Raw genomic sequence first — 19,663 nt, 5'->3', positions numbered from 1 at the left:
ATGATGGCTCTGATACCAATGTTAGAAAAATATAATCCAATGACCGAAGCGAAAGCAAATAAACAATCGGGAACCGAGTGTCATACCTGAGTGCTTGCAAAAAAAATTATGGTGAACGAGGGTAGAGAGGAATGATCAACTTCTGTAGGCACGTTTAACAACTACTAGAGTTGTCAAAATCTGTTGCACACTACAAATCCCAAACGAGGTGAAAAGCTTACAAACACTCTTACAAATGCAATTGAAAAGCAGTCCTAGCTTGACTATCACGTACAACTCTATCTCTCGAGATAGGTTCCATCCTTAGAACTCGAATGGGAGAGGGATTTTACTCACTCTCTCTCACACACTCTCTCTATGACAATAAGAGCTCTCATACCTCTCACACATTTATCGTGTGTTGTGTATAAAGACCTCCACCCCTCCCCGTTTTATAATGAGAGAAAAGGCCCTCTCGTTCATGTGGAAATAACCTCATCATGAATGGACACCCTTATAATGCATAGTACATGTCATTCATAATAGGGTAAACCCCTCTTCAACATCTCCGCATCTTCCTTCATGTAATAACGTAAATCAAACATGAAATGGGTGTGATCTACTTGGGTGTACCCTCACACTAAGGATGCACCTTCATATCTACAGGATGGTGATGCCCCATCATCTTCGATGCATCACAATCCTAATAGGGACCGTGATGCCCCATCGTGAATTCCTAGAATCCTAAGAAGTATTTAAAAATATTTAAATGAGCTTTATGAGCATCACGACCCTACCCAGAACCATGATGACCTTTTCGATACTATTAGATCCGTGAAGGGTATTTAGCTAAAAGAAATGAACCATTGAAAAAAGATAGGAATGAAGTGCTTTTCAAAAAAATCAGTTTTTTTTTTTAAATTAAAGAGGATTTTTTGGCAATTTCGCAAATGAAATCCAGTCCAAGTAGCAAAGAGCCAAAGACCACTTGTATCCTCATAACATGAGAAAAATTGAAATTTGATCAATTGAATATTTAGTTCTGTAACATTTGTTCAAATTGATAACCGTCCATCTTCCAAGAACACAGAGAAAAAAAGAAAAAGAGAGTTTTCAACATGTAATTTATTATATACCAAACACTACCAAAGCAGAAAAAAAAAAAAAAAAAAGAATTGAAAAAAAAAATCTGAAATATTCAGGCATGTAGCAAAATTAATATCACTCCATGAACTCAAATTCAACATTCAATGTCCCACTTTGCCTTGTTAAGATAAGCTCCTGGTATTATTATTAACTCACCCCTTTCTTTTATTATGTTAGTGCTTGAAACGAATGATATATTCACAGTTAATAGTCTCACGCTTTTTTATCAGTCTACATTGAGCACCACTTTCCCGGGAACAAGCCTCCTATCTTTTGCTTCGTGGGCTTCCCTTGCTTGAGAGAGTAGGAATATCTTGTCCACAGGTATTTTCAGCTTCCCAGCTCCTGCTAGTCTCGCAATCTCTTCGAGTCCTTCTGAATCAGCTCTCATGTAAGTCCACCAATACTCTGCATCAACAACATGCAGAAGCATCAACAAATATGTAGAAATGGGATCTCATAAGTAATACAGCCACATGTATTAGGCACAAATGGTATTATTGGTCAGGGGCCTGTCAAGGGAAAAACAGAAGAGCCGTAGTATAAAAGTCCTAGTTGGTAGCATGGTGAGGTCTAAATAGTGAATCCAAAAACCAAGGCCCCATTAACCAAACAACAACCCTACTACCCTGAAACAGCTACAAAATGTCTCACGTGTTAAAGGTGTCTAGTACATTGGGCTAAAAGACCAATACCGCCAGATATGTCTACACAAGTATGTTTTATAGAAATTTAATATACACATATATTCTACATACAATTTACAGAATGTTTGGGGGTTCAAGTCATTCAAAAGACATACTTTTATGGGAAGGTCATGGACTCAAGTTCCAAGAGAGATACTTTTTTTGAATTCTTATAGAAAAAGTGCTATCTAATCAGTAGTTTGACAAATGACACTTCATGTTACAATGTCAATTTGTCTGACAAGTATGGACTATTAAGAATATGCACTTAGTGTGTAATGCATATTGTACGCATTTTTATAGTGTCATGTACCATGATGTCACTCATACTTAATAAGAAAGGGATGCACCCTGAAGTAAAATCTCAAGGGGGGATTTCATGCACTCTTCTCTCTCTCTGCCCTCTCTCTTGCCAACGCCGCCTTCAATCTTCTCTCAGCAAACAGGAGTCACTTCTTCAAACTTCCCTCAGCAAACACTATTCATTCTTCCCCACAAAACCCTAACATAAGATTTTGCATCTCTTCCTCTTAAACCATAATTTTCTCCCTATATGTTATCCAAAAAAAAAAAATTCTCTCTACATGCCCTTTTTTTTTCTACCACTCTCTTCAAAACCCTAGTTCTCTTTTCTTTTAGGGTTTCATATTCTTATTCAAAATCCCAAAACCCACCCAGAGTTATCATATTAAAAAAAAAACCCAAAACCCACCCTCGGAAGGCTAGATTTACTAGATTGAGACCATAAATTCCCCCTCGGGAATAAATCCTCAAGGAGAAAATATCTATGAGATTGGTCCACATACTTCCCCTGAAATTAGATATATAATGATTCAGTCCATAAAACCATCCCTATAGGGCATCATGTGCCCAGTTCTCTTTCTTTAGGGCTTCACTCGCCTAGTTTCGTCTTTCTAGGGCAACAAGCACCTAGCATCCAGCACCTCTTTTTTCCTTCTATCAACAAAATCTTGAAATCTCTCCTTTGCATCCCCTAATTCTCTAATATCCTCCTACGGCATCATGTGCCAAATTTTCTTCCTCTTGGTCACCACATGCTCAATTTTCTTTTTTTAGGCCATCACGCACTTGAAATTCCAGCAACCACTTCCTATTTCTTCTCAATTACAAATCGAACATAATGTCTTCGTCCAACACATTTTCTATGGTCACTTGAAAGTTGACATCACCCAATTTCATAACATGGAAAGCGATCATCGAATCATTCATTGGTACTGAGAAACTTATGGGACATTTAGATGGTTCTTCAAAACCAACTTCTGAAATTCTTTGATGAGTTTGGAAAAACAAAAGAAGTCTCATTCACAAATATCGCATACGAAGAACGGGTTGTTACTGATATCAACTCATCGGACGGATCAGTGTAACTCTCTCTGAAGAAATCCTCATTGAAGTCATTGGAAAGCCCACAATTACAGAACTACAAAAGGCATGTATCCTTCTCACAGGAGTCAGAGTCACGTATGATGCACTCGAAGCTTGCACTTCAACAACGCAAGCAAGAAAAGATGAAGATCATGGAATATTATAACATAATTGAAGGACTTTGCGATCAGCTTGCCATGATCGAACAACTTGCCAGTGATAAAGTTCCTCACCTCAGTCACCATTACACCACAATTTCTCACATTTTTAGAGCTGTGCCCATTGTTACTACAAAATGTGTTCCTCTTCCATAACCAGCCTACAATGGAATACACCCAGAATCAAGATTATCATGGCGTGTTAGTCACAGCCAGCAACCCTACAACATCTAATGGTAGACAAGTTTGGTGGTAATAAAAATCATGGAAGAGCAAGCCGATTCCATCCATTTCCACCAGATCAAAGTTATGGCCTCCTTCCTGCGCCCAATTACTATCCTCAGAATGCAAATCCAGGGTATAGTAGGGTGGCATGTCAAACCTGTGGTGGCTGCAATCATATTGAAGCAGACTGTTACTGGTCCAAAAAAATAGGACAAAGTTCAAATAAATACAAGTTGCTGTCCTACAAACTTCAATAATGACAAAGTTGTTGCCCTTTGGGGCTGCATGTAGGGTATTAGAGCAAGGTATTTTTTTATACCTTGGTTTTGAGGAGGGGCATCGTCATCATAGCTTTTTTTCAATTAATTGGAGTCGGCTATACAAATCCTGGTCTACCCTTCTGCTCTATTTAAAGTCATACTTCAGTGAGGCCATAAGTCCCTATATCTTTCCGAACTACTTCCAACCACGTTCTTTTGGGCCTACCCATTGCCCTTTTAAGTCCTTTCACTTGAACTAACTCGCACCTCCTGACAGGTGTTGTACTTGGTCGGCGCCACACATGGCCAAACCACCTAAGTCTACTCACTCTCAACTTATTTCCTATGGGAACCACACCTAAATTCTCCCCAATGGATTCATTCTAAAGTATATTCTTTCTTGCCTTGTCACTCATCCATCTCAACATCATCATCTCCGAATACTCATTCTATGGGTATATTGTTTTTATTTGCCCAACATTCAGCCCTATAGAGCAAAGCTGGTCTCACAGCCTATAGAACTTGCCCTTCAGCTTCACTGGTATGCGGCGATCACATAAAATTCCAATTGCACATCTCCACTTCGCCCACCCAGCTTTGATTCTGTGTGTGACATCTTGCTCAATCTCTCCATTTTCCTTAATTATCAACCAAAGATATCGAAAATACAGTCTTTTCTGTACTTCCTCGTCGACAATCTTAATTACTTCGTCGTCTCTACTCCTATTATTACTAAATTTACATTCCATATACTCTATCTTAGTCTGGGGGAGGGTATATGATATACATTTCCCTAAATCATAAGCAAATAATAACGAAACAGTTCACACCATAATAAACTTAATAATTGAAGTTATTATAACAATTTGCAGAATTCAATACGTGCATACTACTAAAAAATATACAATATGATTTGCTTTATGTTGTATGCAATACACTAGTGCACTTACTACGACACTATATAATATTTTCTCTATATTTATTTTTAGTTAATAAATAAATTGGACTTCTACTTGAATAGGAAAGTACTAGGTGCAACAAATGTATTAAGACTAGAGCAAAGGTTGAACTGATGGGGGCACCAGTTTGGTCAGACCGGTCAAACAGGTTTTGTTCACTGGACGGACTTGTAAAAAAAATTGAAAATAGAAAATGAAAAATCCAAATAAATTTTGGAAAAAATGAAAAATCCAAATAGGAAAAACCTAAAATGTTAGAAAATAAAAAATCCTAAAATTATTAGGAACAAGTGTTGTCAGACCTGTCTACAAAATACAAATACAAAAAAAAAAATGATCAAAACCAATCTAACTTGCACAATTCTGAACTAGCTTTAGACTGGTTTTGACCATTTCATTCCACCCCGGTAAGACCCCTGGCAGAGGTTAGGCCACCAATGCATGTTTCCTAGTCCAAGCCAGCTGGTTCAGTCCGGTCCAGCTTAATAACATTGGGTAAAACAACAGTATCACAATCACAAACCAATTACCTCTACGTCAAGTCCAAGGAACCCAGCGATGATCTCGAGACGCCAAATTTATACCCGATGGGTATGTAGGACATTACAATTTATATTACATAACATGGTTCAAAAATGACTACTAAGTGATCAAATTCCAAGTATGAACCAAATAAGTATCCACGTTATCTTACAAATAGACTAGGTGTACTATTGTATGATAAATTATGTACAAAATCTGGTGAATGCAAGATTTTTTCACTAATAATAACTTCATTGGTAATTAAATTAATATGCTTCTATTTCGTACAAAAAGCTCATTTGAAAATTTGGGAAAACGGATAACAAATGATGGTTTGCTTTTAGGACTTCCAGGAAGTAAAAATTTATCTTGGGAGTATAAAGGAGCATATTGAGTAACATGTCGTCACATAACATCCCAACATCATACCTATTCCATGGGAATATCGATATTCAAACTGCTTCTTCAGCAATATAGCAGTAGCCATTGGAATGCCGACAGCCAATCCATACCTATCTGCCAAGGATGCTGTCTCTCCCTGCATTACAATAAAATGACATTAGTGAATGAAGGCAAATATCAAAATGCACCTGAGCTCAGTTCAAGAACTGCATGCCTGTAGTGTCATGTAATGTCCACCTCTCTTCAGAAGGTTGATGCCTATCCTTTCTGTTTCTGGTGCACCTATAGTGTCTAACACAGCATCGAACTCTCCTTTAAGCTTCGCTTCTATATCCTAGAATGATTGACAAAAGTAATCAATGAATATTTGCTTCAGTAATGTTATCTGCAGTGAAAGAATATTTAACTCTTCACCTATCAATGACAAAATCATCCTAAACTCAAGTAAAGAACAGATTTTACCATGCACAAGAAATATAGAATTTTCTTAGCATTTTATACCTATATTGTATTTCATAGCATACCAATTTTAGGGCAGGCTTCGAATTATGCTCTGGTGGCCCAAATAAAATATGCATCAAGATAGACATATCACACCAATTTTAGGGGAGGCTTTGAATTATGCTTTGGTGGCTCAAATAAAATATGTCACACCAATTTTAGGGGAGGCTTTGAATTATGCTCTGGTGACTCAAATAAAATGTGTGTCAAGACAGACATGTCAAGGCTTAGAACCTAAAAATTCATAGGTTTATGCAATTGAGATTTGACAGTGTTAGGGAACCCCACATGAAAGGTGATCAATTTCCAACAATCTTCAGGCAATTTACTATGTCAAGGAAGAGAGTGACAAATAATGAGTACCTCCTTACAACACACACACACTTGTTTCTTGTGAGCCTAAGGCAACGCGTCCTGTCAATGTGGCATAGAATAATATGCAAATAGGCACCACCAACATGGTGCTCTGAAGCAGAAACATACCTATGTTTTTATTGTTGTGCCTTAGCACTTAGGGCGCACAAATTGTCTATGAAGCCCATGCTCGATACTATCACAATGCTTAATTATTTTTTTGTGTTGCACAAACTGCTGCGGTTTTATGGTGCATAATCTACCATATACAGCAGGAACCAATATAGTATTTACAATAGGTATCATCATCATCATCATCAAAGTCCTTTCCCGACTATTTGGGGTCGGCTACACGAATCCTCGTCTATCATTCTGCCCTATTAAGGGTCATCCCTTTATCTACAATAAGTATACACTATACAATATAGTGCATACATCCTCAGGAGGCACGTGCTTATCCTATAGAGCATAAGGTCTCATAAAGCACTATTTCTAGTGCCTCTTTCACATTGTACACTGTGTTAATAGATATCACAAACAGGAAAATTACCTGCATTGGAGCTGGCACTAGTGTTTTTCTTATTGTGGATCAGCCCGTAAGGATGCAAACAATCTTTATCCACCTTCCCATATCCCAAATAAACAAAAAAGGAAAAGAAAAGGCATTCAACCATTTTGGGGAGAAAAGGACAGAATACCCCTAAACAGAAAGCATGCCTCAGAACCTCATTATGCGAGGATAAATCATCAGATGAAAACACCAAGCCATCACTTGAGGTGACCCTAGGTAAGGAAAGCTTCAACTTCCTAAGGCCATGAATATATTATAGTTGCATCTCATATACATGATATTGTTCATGTGCCTTAGAGATTGATGTTTATGTGCTTTAAATAAATTGTATCAGCAAGACCCAAGCCTGTCCAGGTGACACATCCAGTGTGTGCAATTTGAATATCAATGGCAAGTGGAAGCACAAAGTAGAACGATTTTACTTCACAAAGTGTAAACCTACTATTAAACAGTTAGATTTACCTCAGAAGTGTAATCGATCGCTTCCTTAGCACCAGCTGCCAAAACCCATTCAATACTTTGCTTTCCGCAGGTGGTTGACACATGACATCCCACAGCCACGGACAGTTGAATTGCAGACAGTCCAACCGCTCCACCTCCACCCAATACCAAAAGCCTTTCACTAAAGAAAACAGCAACAGCAATATGAGTTTATATACCTCACAAGTTCAATAATACATCAAGATAAATTACTAATAGTGTGCTTTTCTTTTTATAATTAGAAGAATATCATCATAGCCTTTTCCCGATTAATTGGGGTCGGCTACAGGAATCCCAGTCCATCATTCTACTCTATTAAAGGTCATACCTTAAGTGAGGCCATAAGTCCCCATATTTTTTCGAACTACTTCCATACACGTCCTTTTGGGCCTATCCCTTGTCATTTTAAGTACTACTACTTGAACTAACTCGTACTTCCTACCAGGTATTGTACTTGATTGGCACCACATATAGCCAGCCCATGTAAGTCTACTCTCTCTCATCTTATTGCCTATTGATGTCACACCTAAATTCTCCCGAATGGATTCATTTCGAATTTTATCCCTTCTTGTCTTGTCACTCATCCATCTCAACATCCACATCTCCGCTACACTCATTCTATGGTTATACTGTTTTTTGTCCGCCCAACATTCAACACCATAGAGCAAAGTTGATCTCATTGCTGTCCTATAGAACTTGCCCTTCAGCTTCATTTTGAATTCTATTTCTTCTTATCTTGCCACTCATCCATCTCAACATCCTCATCTCCACTACACTCATTCTATGGGTATATTGTTTTTTCGCCGCCCAACATTCGGCCCCATAGAGCAAAGCTGGTCTCATAATTGTCTTATATAATTAGAGGAATATACTATTATCAATAAGTGCCATGGGAAAGAATTCGAGAAAACTAGAATAGAGATCACATCGAAAACCAGTAGGAGGGCTTTTCAAATAACAAATGAAAGTGTCACACAAGAAATCAAGGAAAGGCCAATAGTTTTAATACAACAACAAAGAAGTCCTAATCTTAGAAGGACAAAAACAAAATTTGCCAGTGAAGATTAAGCAAATCAGTACCAATCTGTTACCAATAATACAGCTTTGTGATCTGATGATATGTACCCTTTCATTCAAGAAAAGTAGCTGTACATGCCAACTGGTGAGAAGCCAGCAGATGAGCAAAATTCCCCGAAATCAGAAGCAACTTAGAAGGAATGTAAGGACAGATTCGATGGATAGGTCAACCAAAAATCTGATTATGATGGATAATCATGTATGCTATCTTTTATACTCAGTTGATAATTTGATACAATGAAGCAATATATTTATTAACACGATGGATAGGCAATTCAATGATTGTGATTTTTTTTATTCTATTTTGAATATGTCAAAGATTGTGATTATGATGGATACTCATGCATGCTGTGTTGGATACCCACTCTTTCTAGTTATCAATATGATGGATAGTCACTTGTATAATTACTCAATTGATCATTTGATATTATGAAGCAATATATTTATTAACACGATGGATAGGCAAGTCAATGATTGTCATTTTTTTTTTTTTTTAATATGCCAAAGATTGTGACAATTATGACGGATACTCATGCATGCTGTGTTGGATACCCACTCTTTCTAGTTATCAATATGATGGATAGTCACTTGTATAATCAAGCAATGTATTTATTTATTTTATTGATCCATAGAAGGAATTTCCATTAAAAAGGGAAGAGAAACATATAGGTGCATCATTAAAATTGGTTCAAATTGAATTATCTGGAATAAAAAAGCTAAGCGAGGCGAAAATAAATCAGGGAATAAATGGTACTATTGGTTACCCAATAAGGTACAGTAAAACAGCTGATATATCATAAAGACACCATGAGAAAGAAAAGTTATTCACGTCTGGGAGTATTTAGACCAATGTACAAAGCCTTTTAACGCAATCCAAATGAATCGGCTCAATATAGAACATGATTGAGCAACAAATCAGCCAAACATAGCCTGATGCGTTGCAAATAGGATGGACGCATTCCAATCGCAAAACCCAGACAGGACATAAATGACGCAACCGACCTACTTCTGATTTCACAAGATATGATAAACATCATCATGCTTTGCATAGCTACAATTTGGAAAAACAAAAGACATTATGGCCTTACCACTAAGGACAAAAATCATCCAGAACATACCTAGATTAGATAAATAGCTAGTTGAAGTTATTGGATTCTCTTTATTTGTGCTAGCACAAATAACTCATATAGCTTTTAAATGTCCTGGATTTTGCAAAACATGATTAGTAATCCATCAGTGGCATCTACAGTGGGTTACTAGTAGACAAGAGAGACGTGGCACACGAATTTCAATGCTTCACTACAAAGTCATTGCCTCCAACTGAGTTACTTTAACCACCACCCTAATGCTATTCTTGCCTGTTGAAACTCCCCATGTCCCCAGCAGGATCCAGTCATCCTAATGATCTCACTAAAGTTAACTTCGTAATTCACAGGAATTCTCCAGAGCTAACTAATTATATCAGTGAAAAAGAGACTTCTCACAAGTCAACAATACACCTGTCATATCTGATCATCTATGTGCCCTCCACAGTTCAGTCCTGCTGCCTAATCTGCCAAATCCGGGAAAATTCACCTCTTTGACTCTTGCCTATATATGAACTTTTACCTTTTCTGTAAAATAAAAAAAAAAATAATAATAATAACATTGTATTGGAATGTGAGGAATTGAGGCTTCACAGGACTTTATTCTCTTCCAATTCCTTCTGTGTAAAATTAACTCTAGGATGAGGGAGGAATTTTTTACACAGACATAGTGTCACTGTGCATGTAAAGGATAAAGGTAGAAACACATCTATTCATATCTTAGTTAAAGATATATCTAGAGAGATTGTATGTCACAAAAAAGAATTGAAAAAAAAAAAGATGGTTGTTTTAACTTACAAGTCATATGAAGAAAACAGTACATAAGAAGAAATAAATACTAGTACAATGTGTAACACATGATCGGTGGCATTCTTAATGAAGAAGCCTCTAAGAAGGAATATACAATCAGAAAAGAAGGATTACCAATATGTAATGAATGTTGGCGTAACATGAATAGCTATTTCAGTTATTTCCAACAACAACTTCCACAGATTATGATTAAGATTGAACTGAATGTTACATGCTCCCAAGCTGCTCTGACACGAATAAATCAGGTATAATTCTAACGATTGTGCTGTTACAGTTCTTTGTGAAGACATATATATAGCCAAAACATACCCTCCTGTGATCTGAGCAGTACTCTTCAACGCACGCCATGCAGTCAGTGCAGCAAAGGGAATAGCACTTGCTTCCTTCAGACCATGAAATGGGTTCAGAAGAAATAAGATTAGCTCTTCATTCAATGAGAATGATTAGCATTATTATATCTTATTTTCTGTTGACTAATATTTCATCTCAAACTGAAGGGATAAAGCATTAAATTGAGTGACAACCTGGAAAAGGCAAACTATAAGAATCATTTGCAACAACTTTATCATGACAAGCCACGAGATCATACTTGATGACTGATAAGGCTATGACAGTTGAACGTAGATAAAGCTTGACACAATAAAATGATCAAAAAATACCAGAGGCAGGGCTTTTTCTGTGCTTATCTCAATAGATAATAATAAGAGTAAGATGCGCTCTCCTAATTACCATCTGGAAAAACCCATGTGACTTTATATGGAGAAAGATGTACAACTACAAAAATTAGAAAAATATAGTATATAAGATTAAAGCAATAGAAAACTCTATATGAACATCACTTATTCCAGAAAATCAGTTACTCAGATGTCACTTAAATTTTAAACAATGAGTAGCATTAGTACATAGAGGAAAATATGGCAACGAGTTACGAATAAAAACCTAGAACCAACCAGTCATTCTAGCTTAGATTGGAGCTGATTGTTACCTCAACCCAAGAAGGTTTCCTTCATGAATCATGAAAAAATTAAAGGAAATAAGATCTACAAGACAGAAAGCAACAGAAAATGTTGGTAGATGTACTCCTATGAATGTAAAATATACCGAATTGTTCGATTCGAATTGGAATTGTCAATTGACCCATAACTATCTATTCGAAGCAAGAAATGATTGCGATATACATCAGTTCTTCCTAATTCCACTTAAAATTTAAACAATAATTAACATGATAATTAGCACATTACATAGAGTAAATATACGGTTACATAGTTTAGGTTAGAACCTAGAACTAACCGTTATAGTTAAGAATGAGGTGGTCGCTGCATCTTTCCTAGAAGCTTTCATTCATTAATATGAGAGTTTGGGGGCATATTAGCAAGTGCTGAGAGCATCATAAAAACGTATTACTTTTAAGTTAGAAGCTAGATTCTCCTTCCAAGACGTAATAAACCTCCAAAAGGAAATGATTCAAAGGTATTTGAACTCAAAAGTATGTACCAACAGCAATTCCCCACTCCTCTAACTCAGTGTTTATCTCTCTGCCAAAGGTCTAGGGTTGTCATAGAAAAGAAGCCCTGGGAACAACAAAGAGATCCAATGTTTTGCTCTTCCATAAACTGTACATATTACCAAGTGAGCGATCAGGGACAGACCAATACAGGAGCCCCCCTCATCTGATAATTTTACACTATGTTCTTTCCATGGTGAACTGATGGGGAAAATGTAATTGGGTTCAAGTATCAAAGTGCTCAAATATCAGATTCCCTATGGTTAGCTTTCTCTCCAGGTTGGTTTGTCAACGTAATGGTCGTGTAGTCCAGATGAAAGGTTTGGATTGCTTCTTAGAACCCAAATAAGAATAATGTCTTTTCCACAGTACATGGAGTTGTTTAGCTGGTGAAGACATGAATGACAAAACTGAGCTTTAACATGAATCTGCACATCCCATGAAGGATTGAATGATAAAAGAGAGAATAAATAGTTTTCACTTTGTTCAGAAAGGGGGTGAGATTGGCAAAGGTAACTACAGATCTAATTGAAAGTAGCCAAGTGCATGGCATGGGCTGATTTTTTGGTTGGAGACAAAAATAAAGATTTGATCAGTCCTCAGTGTTCCTCAAACAGTACATCAGGAGACTTGGTTTCCTTTTGAAGCTAACTTTCATGGTTTTATCAATGATAAAACCAGTCCATTCATGGTGAGAGGAGCAACCGGGGGGGGGGGAATTCGTACAGAAGTTCAAATAGCTTCATTTTCAGCAACTGCATACCCAGATTGACATGCAAAAGTGTGAGTTGTAAAAGCATAATCATTTCATCATTTTAGCCTTTTTCCCAATTAATTGGGGTCAGCTTTGTAAAAGCATAATAAATAAGAATGTTTAAAAACAGCATTAAGACCAATAAAAAAAATTGAAAAAAAAAAGAAAATTAAGTATTTAACAACAAAAGAAAACAGAAGAAAAAAACCCAGCCTTCAACAATAGAAAACTCAACTGTTTAAAAAGAATCCTTAAGATATTCATTTCATTTCATTTGTCAATCGTTTCAAGCCCATTCTGAAATGTATTTGTGAGGGTGACTTGTATTTCCCTCCCAGCCAAAACCTGAATTATTTCCGGAACTTGTACCCAAGAGCCACAATGGATTTCACCTTTGTCTACTACAATTAGTCATTTTTCTGAGATGGTGCTCTGGACGGTATCATTTGTCAAGAGCTCAATTTCTAGACAATGGTGATTAATATTTGAACAGCACTCACTTCATGTGTTATTGATGCTGGTTTTGGCGCAAGTTCGTCCTCTGAAAGTACAGCATAATCAGCATAGGTACCTCTAACTGCTGTAGGATGGAGAGCTCCGAAAACTTCTTGCCCAACACTCAGCGAACGAACAGAAGCTCCAGTAGCTGCAACTTCACCACTAATATCACGACCTAAAATCAGTGGGAGAAGTGGTCCAAATATGGAACGACCATAACCAGAGCGCATCTGAAAATGTAAAAATACAATATTCAACACTCTACAATGCGAAATCCAGAGTCACAGAAACTGAAGGCTACATGCCTACCAACAGATACAGAGATCTTATGAGTCTTAATTCTCAGAAGCATAAAACGAACAAATATTTTGTTCCTAAATCCAAATTGCTAGAGTTGAATCGCCAAACTGAAATCCTTCCAAAGCCAGTTCTGCAATTTTTAGGGAAATTATCAAGAATATCCTCCATAGTTTCCTTTATTTCAAAGACACTTTTACTTTTTGTTTAATACATTCCTACCCGTTTTCTAGTATTTTTGCATAAAAGACACGTTTACCCTTGGCACGGATCTATTACATTTGTAGCGCTCTCTAAACATACCCTCGCCACGGCTCTAATAGATCAGTGGCGGCTCGAAGGGTTCCCGGAACCCTTCAGCTAGGCTTTCTGGTGTTCAACGAAGCCTATAAACTGTCACGTACATAGCAGGCCCATGACAGTCTTAGGCTCTTATAAGTCTGTTGCGGCTCAAAGGTCATGGAACCCTCCAGCGAAGCTTCCTGGTTCTCCAAGAAGCCTATAAACCGTCATGGGCATCGTAGGTCCGTGACGGTCTCGCCATGGCTCTAATAAGTCTGTGGCAGTTTATTAGAATAAGAGGGGCGATGGTATGTTTAAAAAGCGCCACAGATGTAATGACACGTGGCGGAGGTAAAACTGTCTTTTGTGCAAAAATATTAGAAAACGGGTAGGGATGTTTTAAAAAAAAATAAAAGTAACTATGAAATAAAGGGAACTATGGGAGATATATTTGATAATTTTCCCAATTTTTATTAGTGAGATCCATGCGACAAGATCATAGACCACCATAAACAAATGGGAAACTGCATTTAATGTTTGTCCTTAATATCGAGTACAACTAGCTGGATACTTAATTAATCAATGAATGGCGGTCAACCAAGAAAACAAAAACAACAATAATATACACTGACATGTGTAACACATGCATAAGGCAAGAAGATATTTTATACACTGATGTTCCAATATGCAAAACTCCAAGAACCAAAAAAATTGGGAAAATGTGTGAAAAGTTTCAAATTGTCCATGGAAAGATGAGAAAAAGGGGGTGAACAGATACTCAAAAGTGTAAACTTGTCGAACCAGCAACAGAATGAACCTTACAAGAGGAATCACAGTTAGATTTCATTGGTCAAAACTCAGTTACATCAAAGAAAATTTCAAAGATCTAACCTCTTCTTTGAGAGGGGACGTTAACAGCAAACAATCAACCATATAATGTCGCTCATAAGCCATTTGTTAATGGGTTAAATAGTTTATGAATATGAACTTCCCTCAAAGAGTAATTTACTGCAATATGAGCTCTATCCAATCAACCACGAAAATGTCAAGTGACTTCTCAGGAAAGTGGATATTGAGAAGTTAATCTTAAAGACCAATGTCCAACATAGAAATTCCGAAGGCAGGCAATAGACTGATTGAAATTTGCAGTGGTTGTGGTTCACCTACAGCTCATGAACAAAATATTTTAGAACGTCTAGGAAGGCTTCATGGAGTCCTTGAAGCATTCTTAAGGGAGTTTATGCGATATTTACTTCTCCCATTCCCATAGGCATGTTTTCGTGAAGGAAATCGAGTATAGATAAATTTCCAAAGTTAAGAGGCACCACAGGGCTTCCCATAAGGTTTTGTTTAACAGCAAAAGAGGTATGGTTATTATTGATTTCACCTAGCCAGGATGGAATTTGCACAAAAGACAAGTGTATATAGGAGGAAGCCCTCGCATATAAGGCTACCAATGCCCTATTCACGTGATTTTGAATGTGAATCTAGGGAGTTCAAAAATCATGTCAATTAGACATGGAAATGTAATTGCGTGAGAATAGCTCTCCAAGCTGGAGCATATCCATTAGTCTTAAGTATTTCACCATGAGTGAGTTGCCAAAGAGTTCCTCCAAGATCTTATGTGGTCTTAGGCAAGAAAACGTTCCATTTCCTATTGCAGGATGCAAGGGAATGTGGCATACAACAATAGATTGATGAGATAATCCTATCAGTTGGTTCGCAGCAATTACAAACTTCTAATTGACGTTGATACTTGTCATTTTTCAGGAGAATCTTCGAGGTTTATGATCAAGGAGGGAAAAAAAAGGAAAAAAGTATATAACCTTCAGTTACAGCTTTGAGAACTATGTTGTATCTATTAGTGCATCTCTCCCTCTGAGTCAGAATAAATATGTTTTTGAGCCCTCTTTTAAAGTGGATGTGCTTTGTCGTAATTCCATGAAACAATTCTGCAACTATAGCAACAGCTAGTCATGTAGTATCACCATTGCTTATTTTCAAGAAAAAAATAAGGATTTTAAGTTCCTGAAGCCTTAGATCTTGCCCTCCAAAATTGGATGGTTCTTGTTCAATCTTAGGATGTTAATTATTTTTTTTTAGGCACATAAAGACTCCTAATTAAATTTTTTTTTTGAGATTGATTATTAGGTTCCGTAGGTTATATCCCCAAAATTTGAGGTCTGAAAAATATTCCTAACATGAGTTTTTCCCAGAGGGAGCAAATGCACAATATCCTCTCACAGAAGCAGCAAATCTTTTCACTTCAATATCAATGCTAAAAAAGGGCATGACTGACACCTAGGCGCCTGCCCCTCCCCACCTCGAGCACCTAAGCATGTCGAGGCCTAGGCAGGTCTCCAAGGCGCCATGTCCCTAAGCTGCAGCCCAGTTGGGGCCTCCTCTACTAAGGAAAGAGTCTCGGGTAGCCGTTGCTGAGGACGGAAATTACCCACATTCAAGGTGTATTTTTTTCATTTTCCCGCTTTTACGGGGAGGAAAGTTTTTTTTTTGGGAAAAGGGGGGGGGGGTTCAGGTGGGGTCTAACCACCCCAAACTTGTGTTACGGTTCTTCAGCCAACAACAAATTTTGTGAATTTATAATATCAAACCTAAACTTCTTTTAATTGGATCCATTGTGAGTTACTTGAATTTCACATTTGAGTACCTATTGTGGTATTGGACCTGAAATGGAGCCATGCAGTAACTTATTTATCCATAAATGGCAATGAGATTTCGATTTTGGAATGTTATTGCTATGGTTTTTTACTCTTTGCAATTGTTAGTTCAAAACATGCTCATTTATTACATTTGTTAAATGTGACTCAATGATTTCAATGTGTTTCAGGGGCATTTTGGTATTCTAGGGGTATTTTGATCAATTTATTTATGCGAATTATTTTTTAAATGTTTTTATTAGGTGCGTCTTGATGAGAAGAGTTGATGCTCCAAATTTCATGTTATTTGGATTTATATAAAAAAAATTAAAATTATACTACTGAAATACAATCCTGACCGTCAGATCGTCCTAGATTCAATCTAGACCATTGGGCTTATACTATTCCATCAGCTAGTGGGTTGTATATATATATATATATATATATATATATATATATATATATATATGGTTAGGACACATAAATATGCATATATACACATAAATGATACATATATATATATGCATATATGTGGGTTTGGAGTGCATATATGTGTGCATGTGTGACTGCACAACTCGAAAATCAAAACCAAGTCGCCTCCTAGCGCCTACGGCCAGACCCTCCAGAACACCTAGGCATTGTCCAATAGTTTTTTCAACAATATTTAGAATTGAAGAGGGGCAACCGAGAGAGTTCGTACAGTTTGTTGGATATAGCATATTCCCTTTCATACTTAAATCTTCTTCCAGGTGTTGATCTCCATAAAGATATTTATAGGTCTAATGCTTGACATCTGTGAAGCAATTGAATTCTGAGAGATAGACATGATATGAAGAATTTCAATTATGCTTCTCTCAACAGGTATGAATCATCGATGCAGTGAAAACTCACAATTGAAAGTTTTGAATCTAGCTTGGTATTAAGGACCTTGTAGTTGTCTCCATATCACACCAGAAAAGGAGAACATGGTCTTCAGGTGCCAGGGGATTTATGAAACTCCTAGAAACCTTCCAACGTCCAGAAAGGAGTCCTTCATGATGAGGCTGTAGTAGGTTTTGCAGATTGAATAAATGGAACTTTGTTTCAAGAAGGATTCCTTCGATAGTGATCCGGACAAAAAGAAAAAGAATAAGATAAAAACGAGATGATATTTTCTTTTTTTAACTCATATGCACATAATCAAATGCCTTGCTCATCCTACAACACAATTCTTCACATATAACCCAAAAAGAAGAAAGAATAGAGCTTTAAGCTCCTTAAAAAGGATAACTATGAATCATTTGCATAAGAAGACTATCACAACCCATGATCCGCAATAATTTCCATTTCGTTACCTAATGTTTGTAATCCTAAAAGACTAAAAGTATAATCATTTGCATAAAAGACTAAACACTCATGAGGAGCATTAATTCCCAATTCATTGCCTAATACCTGCAATGCTTTTATAACCTTGCAATAAACCCAATATTTTCACCCAAAAGAAGAAGAACAACAATAATAATGATACTAATCCAATTCACTGCGTCCAGACTATCGAAACAATATCAACCATGACATAAACGTAAATGAGTATGAGAGTACAAGCATATTGGAAGGAGAATTATCTTCAATTTGGAAAGAAAACAAACAGAAAAATGCTATCATTGGAACAAAATCAGAAAACAAAAAAGGAAACATTCAGAAAACAAAGACAAATCAATCAAAGATCGAGCAGAGAAAACATAACCAGTTTAAAAATGAAATATTCCATAAAATCAAATCACATAGTACATACTCTGGTATCAAGAGGATTGATCGAAACAGCGCAAGCACGAACAAGAACCTCACGAGGCTTGAGTTCAGGAACCTCCACATTATGGCGAACTTCAAGGACCTCAGGTCCACCAAACCTCGGCAATACTACAGCTCTACAAGTCGTAGAAATGTATCTGAGCCCAAGCTTGGCCTTCAAAACTGAAGTTGCAGAGCTCAAGGTTCTCCTTAGAGGCATTCTTTCTTGGGACAAATTCGATGCCCTAGAACCTGGTTCGCTCCCCAATTGCTGAGAGGTTAAACCCTAGGGGCGACATTAGTCATGCGCTTGTGCAAGTGCAGTGAAAGAATGAAATGGGCGTTGAGTTGTGATAAGAATGGTGGACACAGAGAACCGGCGGCTATGGTGGCAATGAGTTTTGACGGGAGTGTTCCCGGTGACAGCTGAAACACCGGCAACGGTTTTACGAGAAATCGACTTTAGAGAGAGCGAGAGAGAGCTTTGAAAAGCAAAATGGAGTGGGGCGTGCGAGTGCGAGTCCGACCCAAGGAACTACGGGTGAGACCAGGATGGGCCCGGGCGCTAATAGGCCAATGAGGCTTGTTAAAAGAAGTAAATTAGAAAAGAAAAATTTTCTTATAAGGCCGGGCATACTGGCCCGCGAATCCCAAAAACTTGGAATTGGGGACACATATCAGAGCAAAGGTTGATATAAACCCTAGGTTTTTGTTGAAATTATTATGGAAAAGTGTTCGGTGAGTCGGTTGACTCACACCTAGGGTTTGAGCTTGCTCAAAGGTTTCTATGGTTTCATGGCCATGAAGGCTGAGGTTTCCGGGTTTGAACTTCTTTCAAGGCTAGGGTTTTCTCTGGGATCCCCTGAATCTTTTTAGGATTTGTTAATCTCTTGAACTTCTATGATTTGCTCTGAACTTCTAGTTAGGCCTGAAAGAGGGTCCTTTTTATTGGTTGATTTACACAGCTTCATGCATTTTTAGATGATTCTAGATTCCTATTGCCATTAGAATCCTTTTATAAGGTTATCACTTCTAGTTGATTGGACTACAACCATGCCTATCTGATCCAGGCCTCAACTTTAGGTTTCGGGCTTTGTTTATCCAGGTATGCTATTTTTTTCAATTTTATTTGTTTTTTTTTTTTCATTATGGTTATCATTGATTTCAATTTAGTATAAATTGCTTTCAAAATCCATTTTAAATGGTTTTGGTGAATCCTTGATCAACGCAGTTGACAGATCCTAGGAAATGCACCTCGAGGTCCGCTTCCTGAAAAGTCCACAATTTGACATAACATCAA

At 37.3% G+C, this 19,663-nt stretch overlaps 1 protein-coding gene across 3 annotated transcripts; it reads right to left on the bottom strand.

The window, feature by feature from the left end:
* Positions 1 to 1,186: 1,186 nt before the first annotated feature.
* On the bottom strand, positions 1,187 to 18,703 carry LOC18442271 (GroES-like zinc-binding alcohol dehydrogenase family protein). 3 transcript variants are annotated; one of them, XM_006852494.4, is made up of 7 exons: positions 18,368 to 18,703; positions 13,360 to 13,587; positions 10,911 to 10,984; positions 7,612 to 7,771; positions 5,938 to 6,057; positions 5,751 to 5,859; positions 1,187 to 1,533 (listed from the first exon to the last, which is right to left on the bottom strand). In XM_006852494.4, exons 1-7 carry the CDS (start codon positions 18,581 to 18,583, stop codon positions 1,352 to 1,354), a joined length of 1,089 nt encoding a protein of 362 aa, XP_006852556.1. In that variant the 5' UTR covers positions 18,584 to 18,703; the 3' UTR covers positions 1,187 to 1,351. The 3 variants fall into 3 exon arrangements, with proteins under 3 accessions (XP_006852556.1, XP_088724493.1, XP_088724495.1); XM_088868367.1 differs by lacking the exon at positions 13,360 to 13,587; XM_088868369.1 differs by lacking the exons at positions 13,360 to 13,587; positions 18,368 to 18,703 and adding an exon at positions 11,126 to 11,379.
* Positions 18,704 to 19,663: the final 960 nt, after the last annotated feature.

Source organism: Amborella trichopoda, chromosome 1, assembly GCF_054954075.1.
Source record: "Amborella trichopoda isolate Santa Cruz 75 chromosome 1, AtrichopodaSantaCruz75HAP2 v2.0, whole genome shotgun sequence".
NCBI lineage: Eukaryota > Viridiplantae > Streptophyta > Magnoliopsida > Amborellales > Amborellaceae > Amborella > Amborella trichopoda.
Note: the sequence above shows the minus strand (reverse complement) of the source record. Positions and strands in the feature narration are given on the sequence as shown.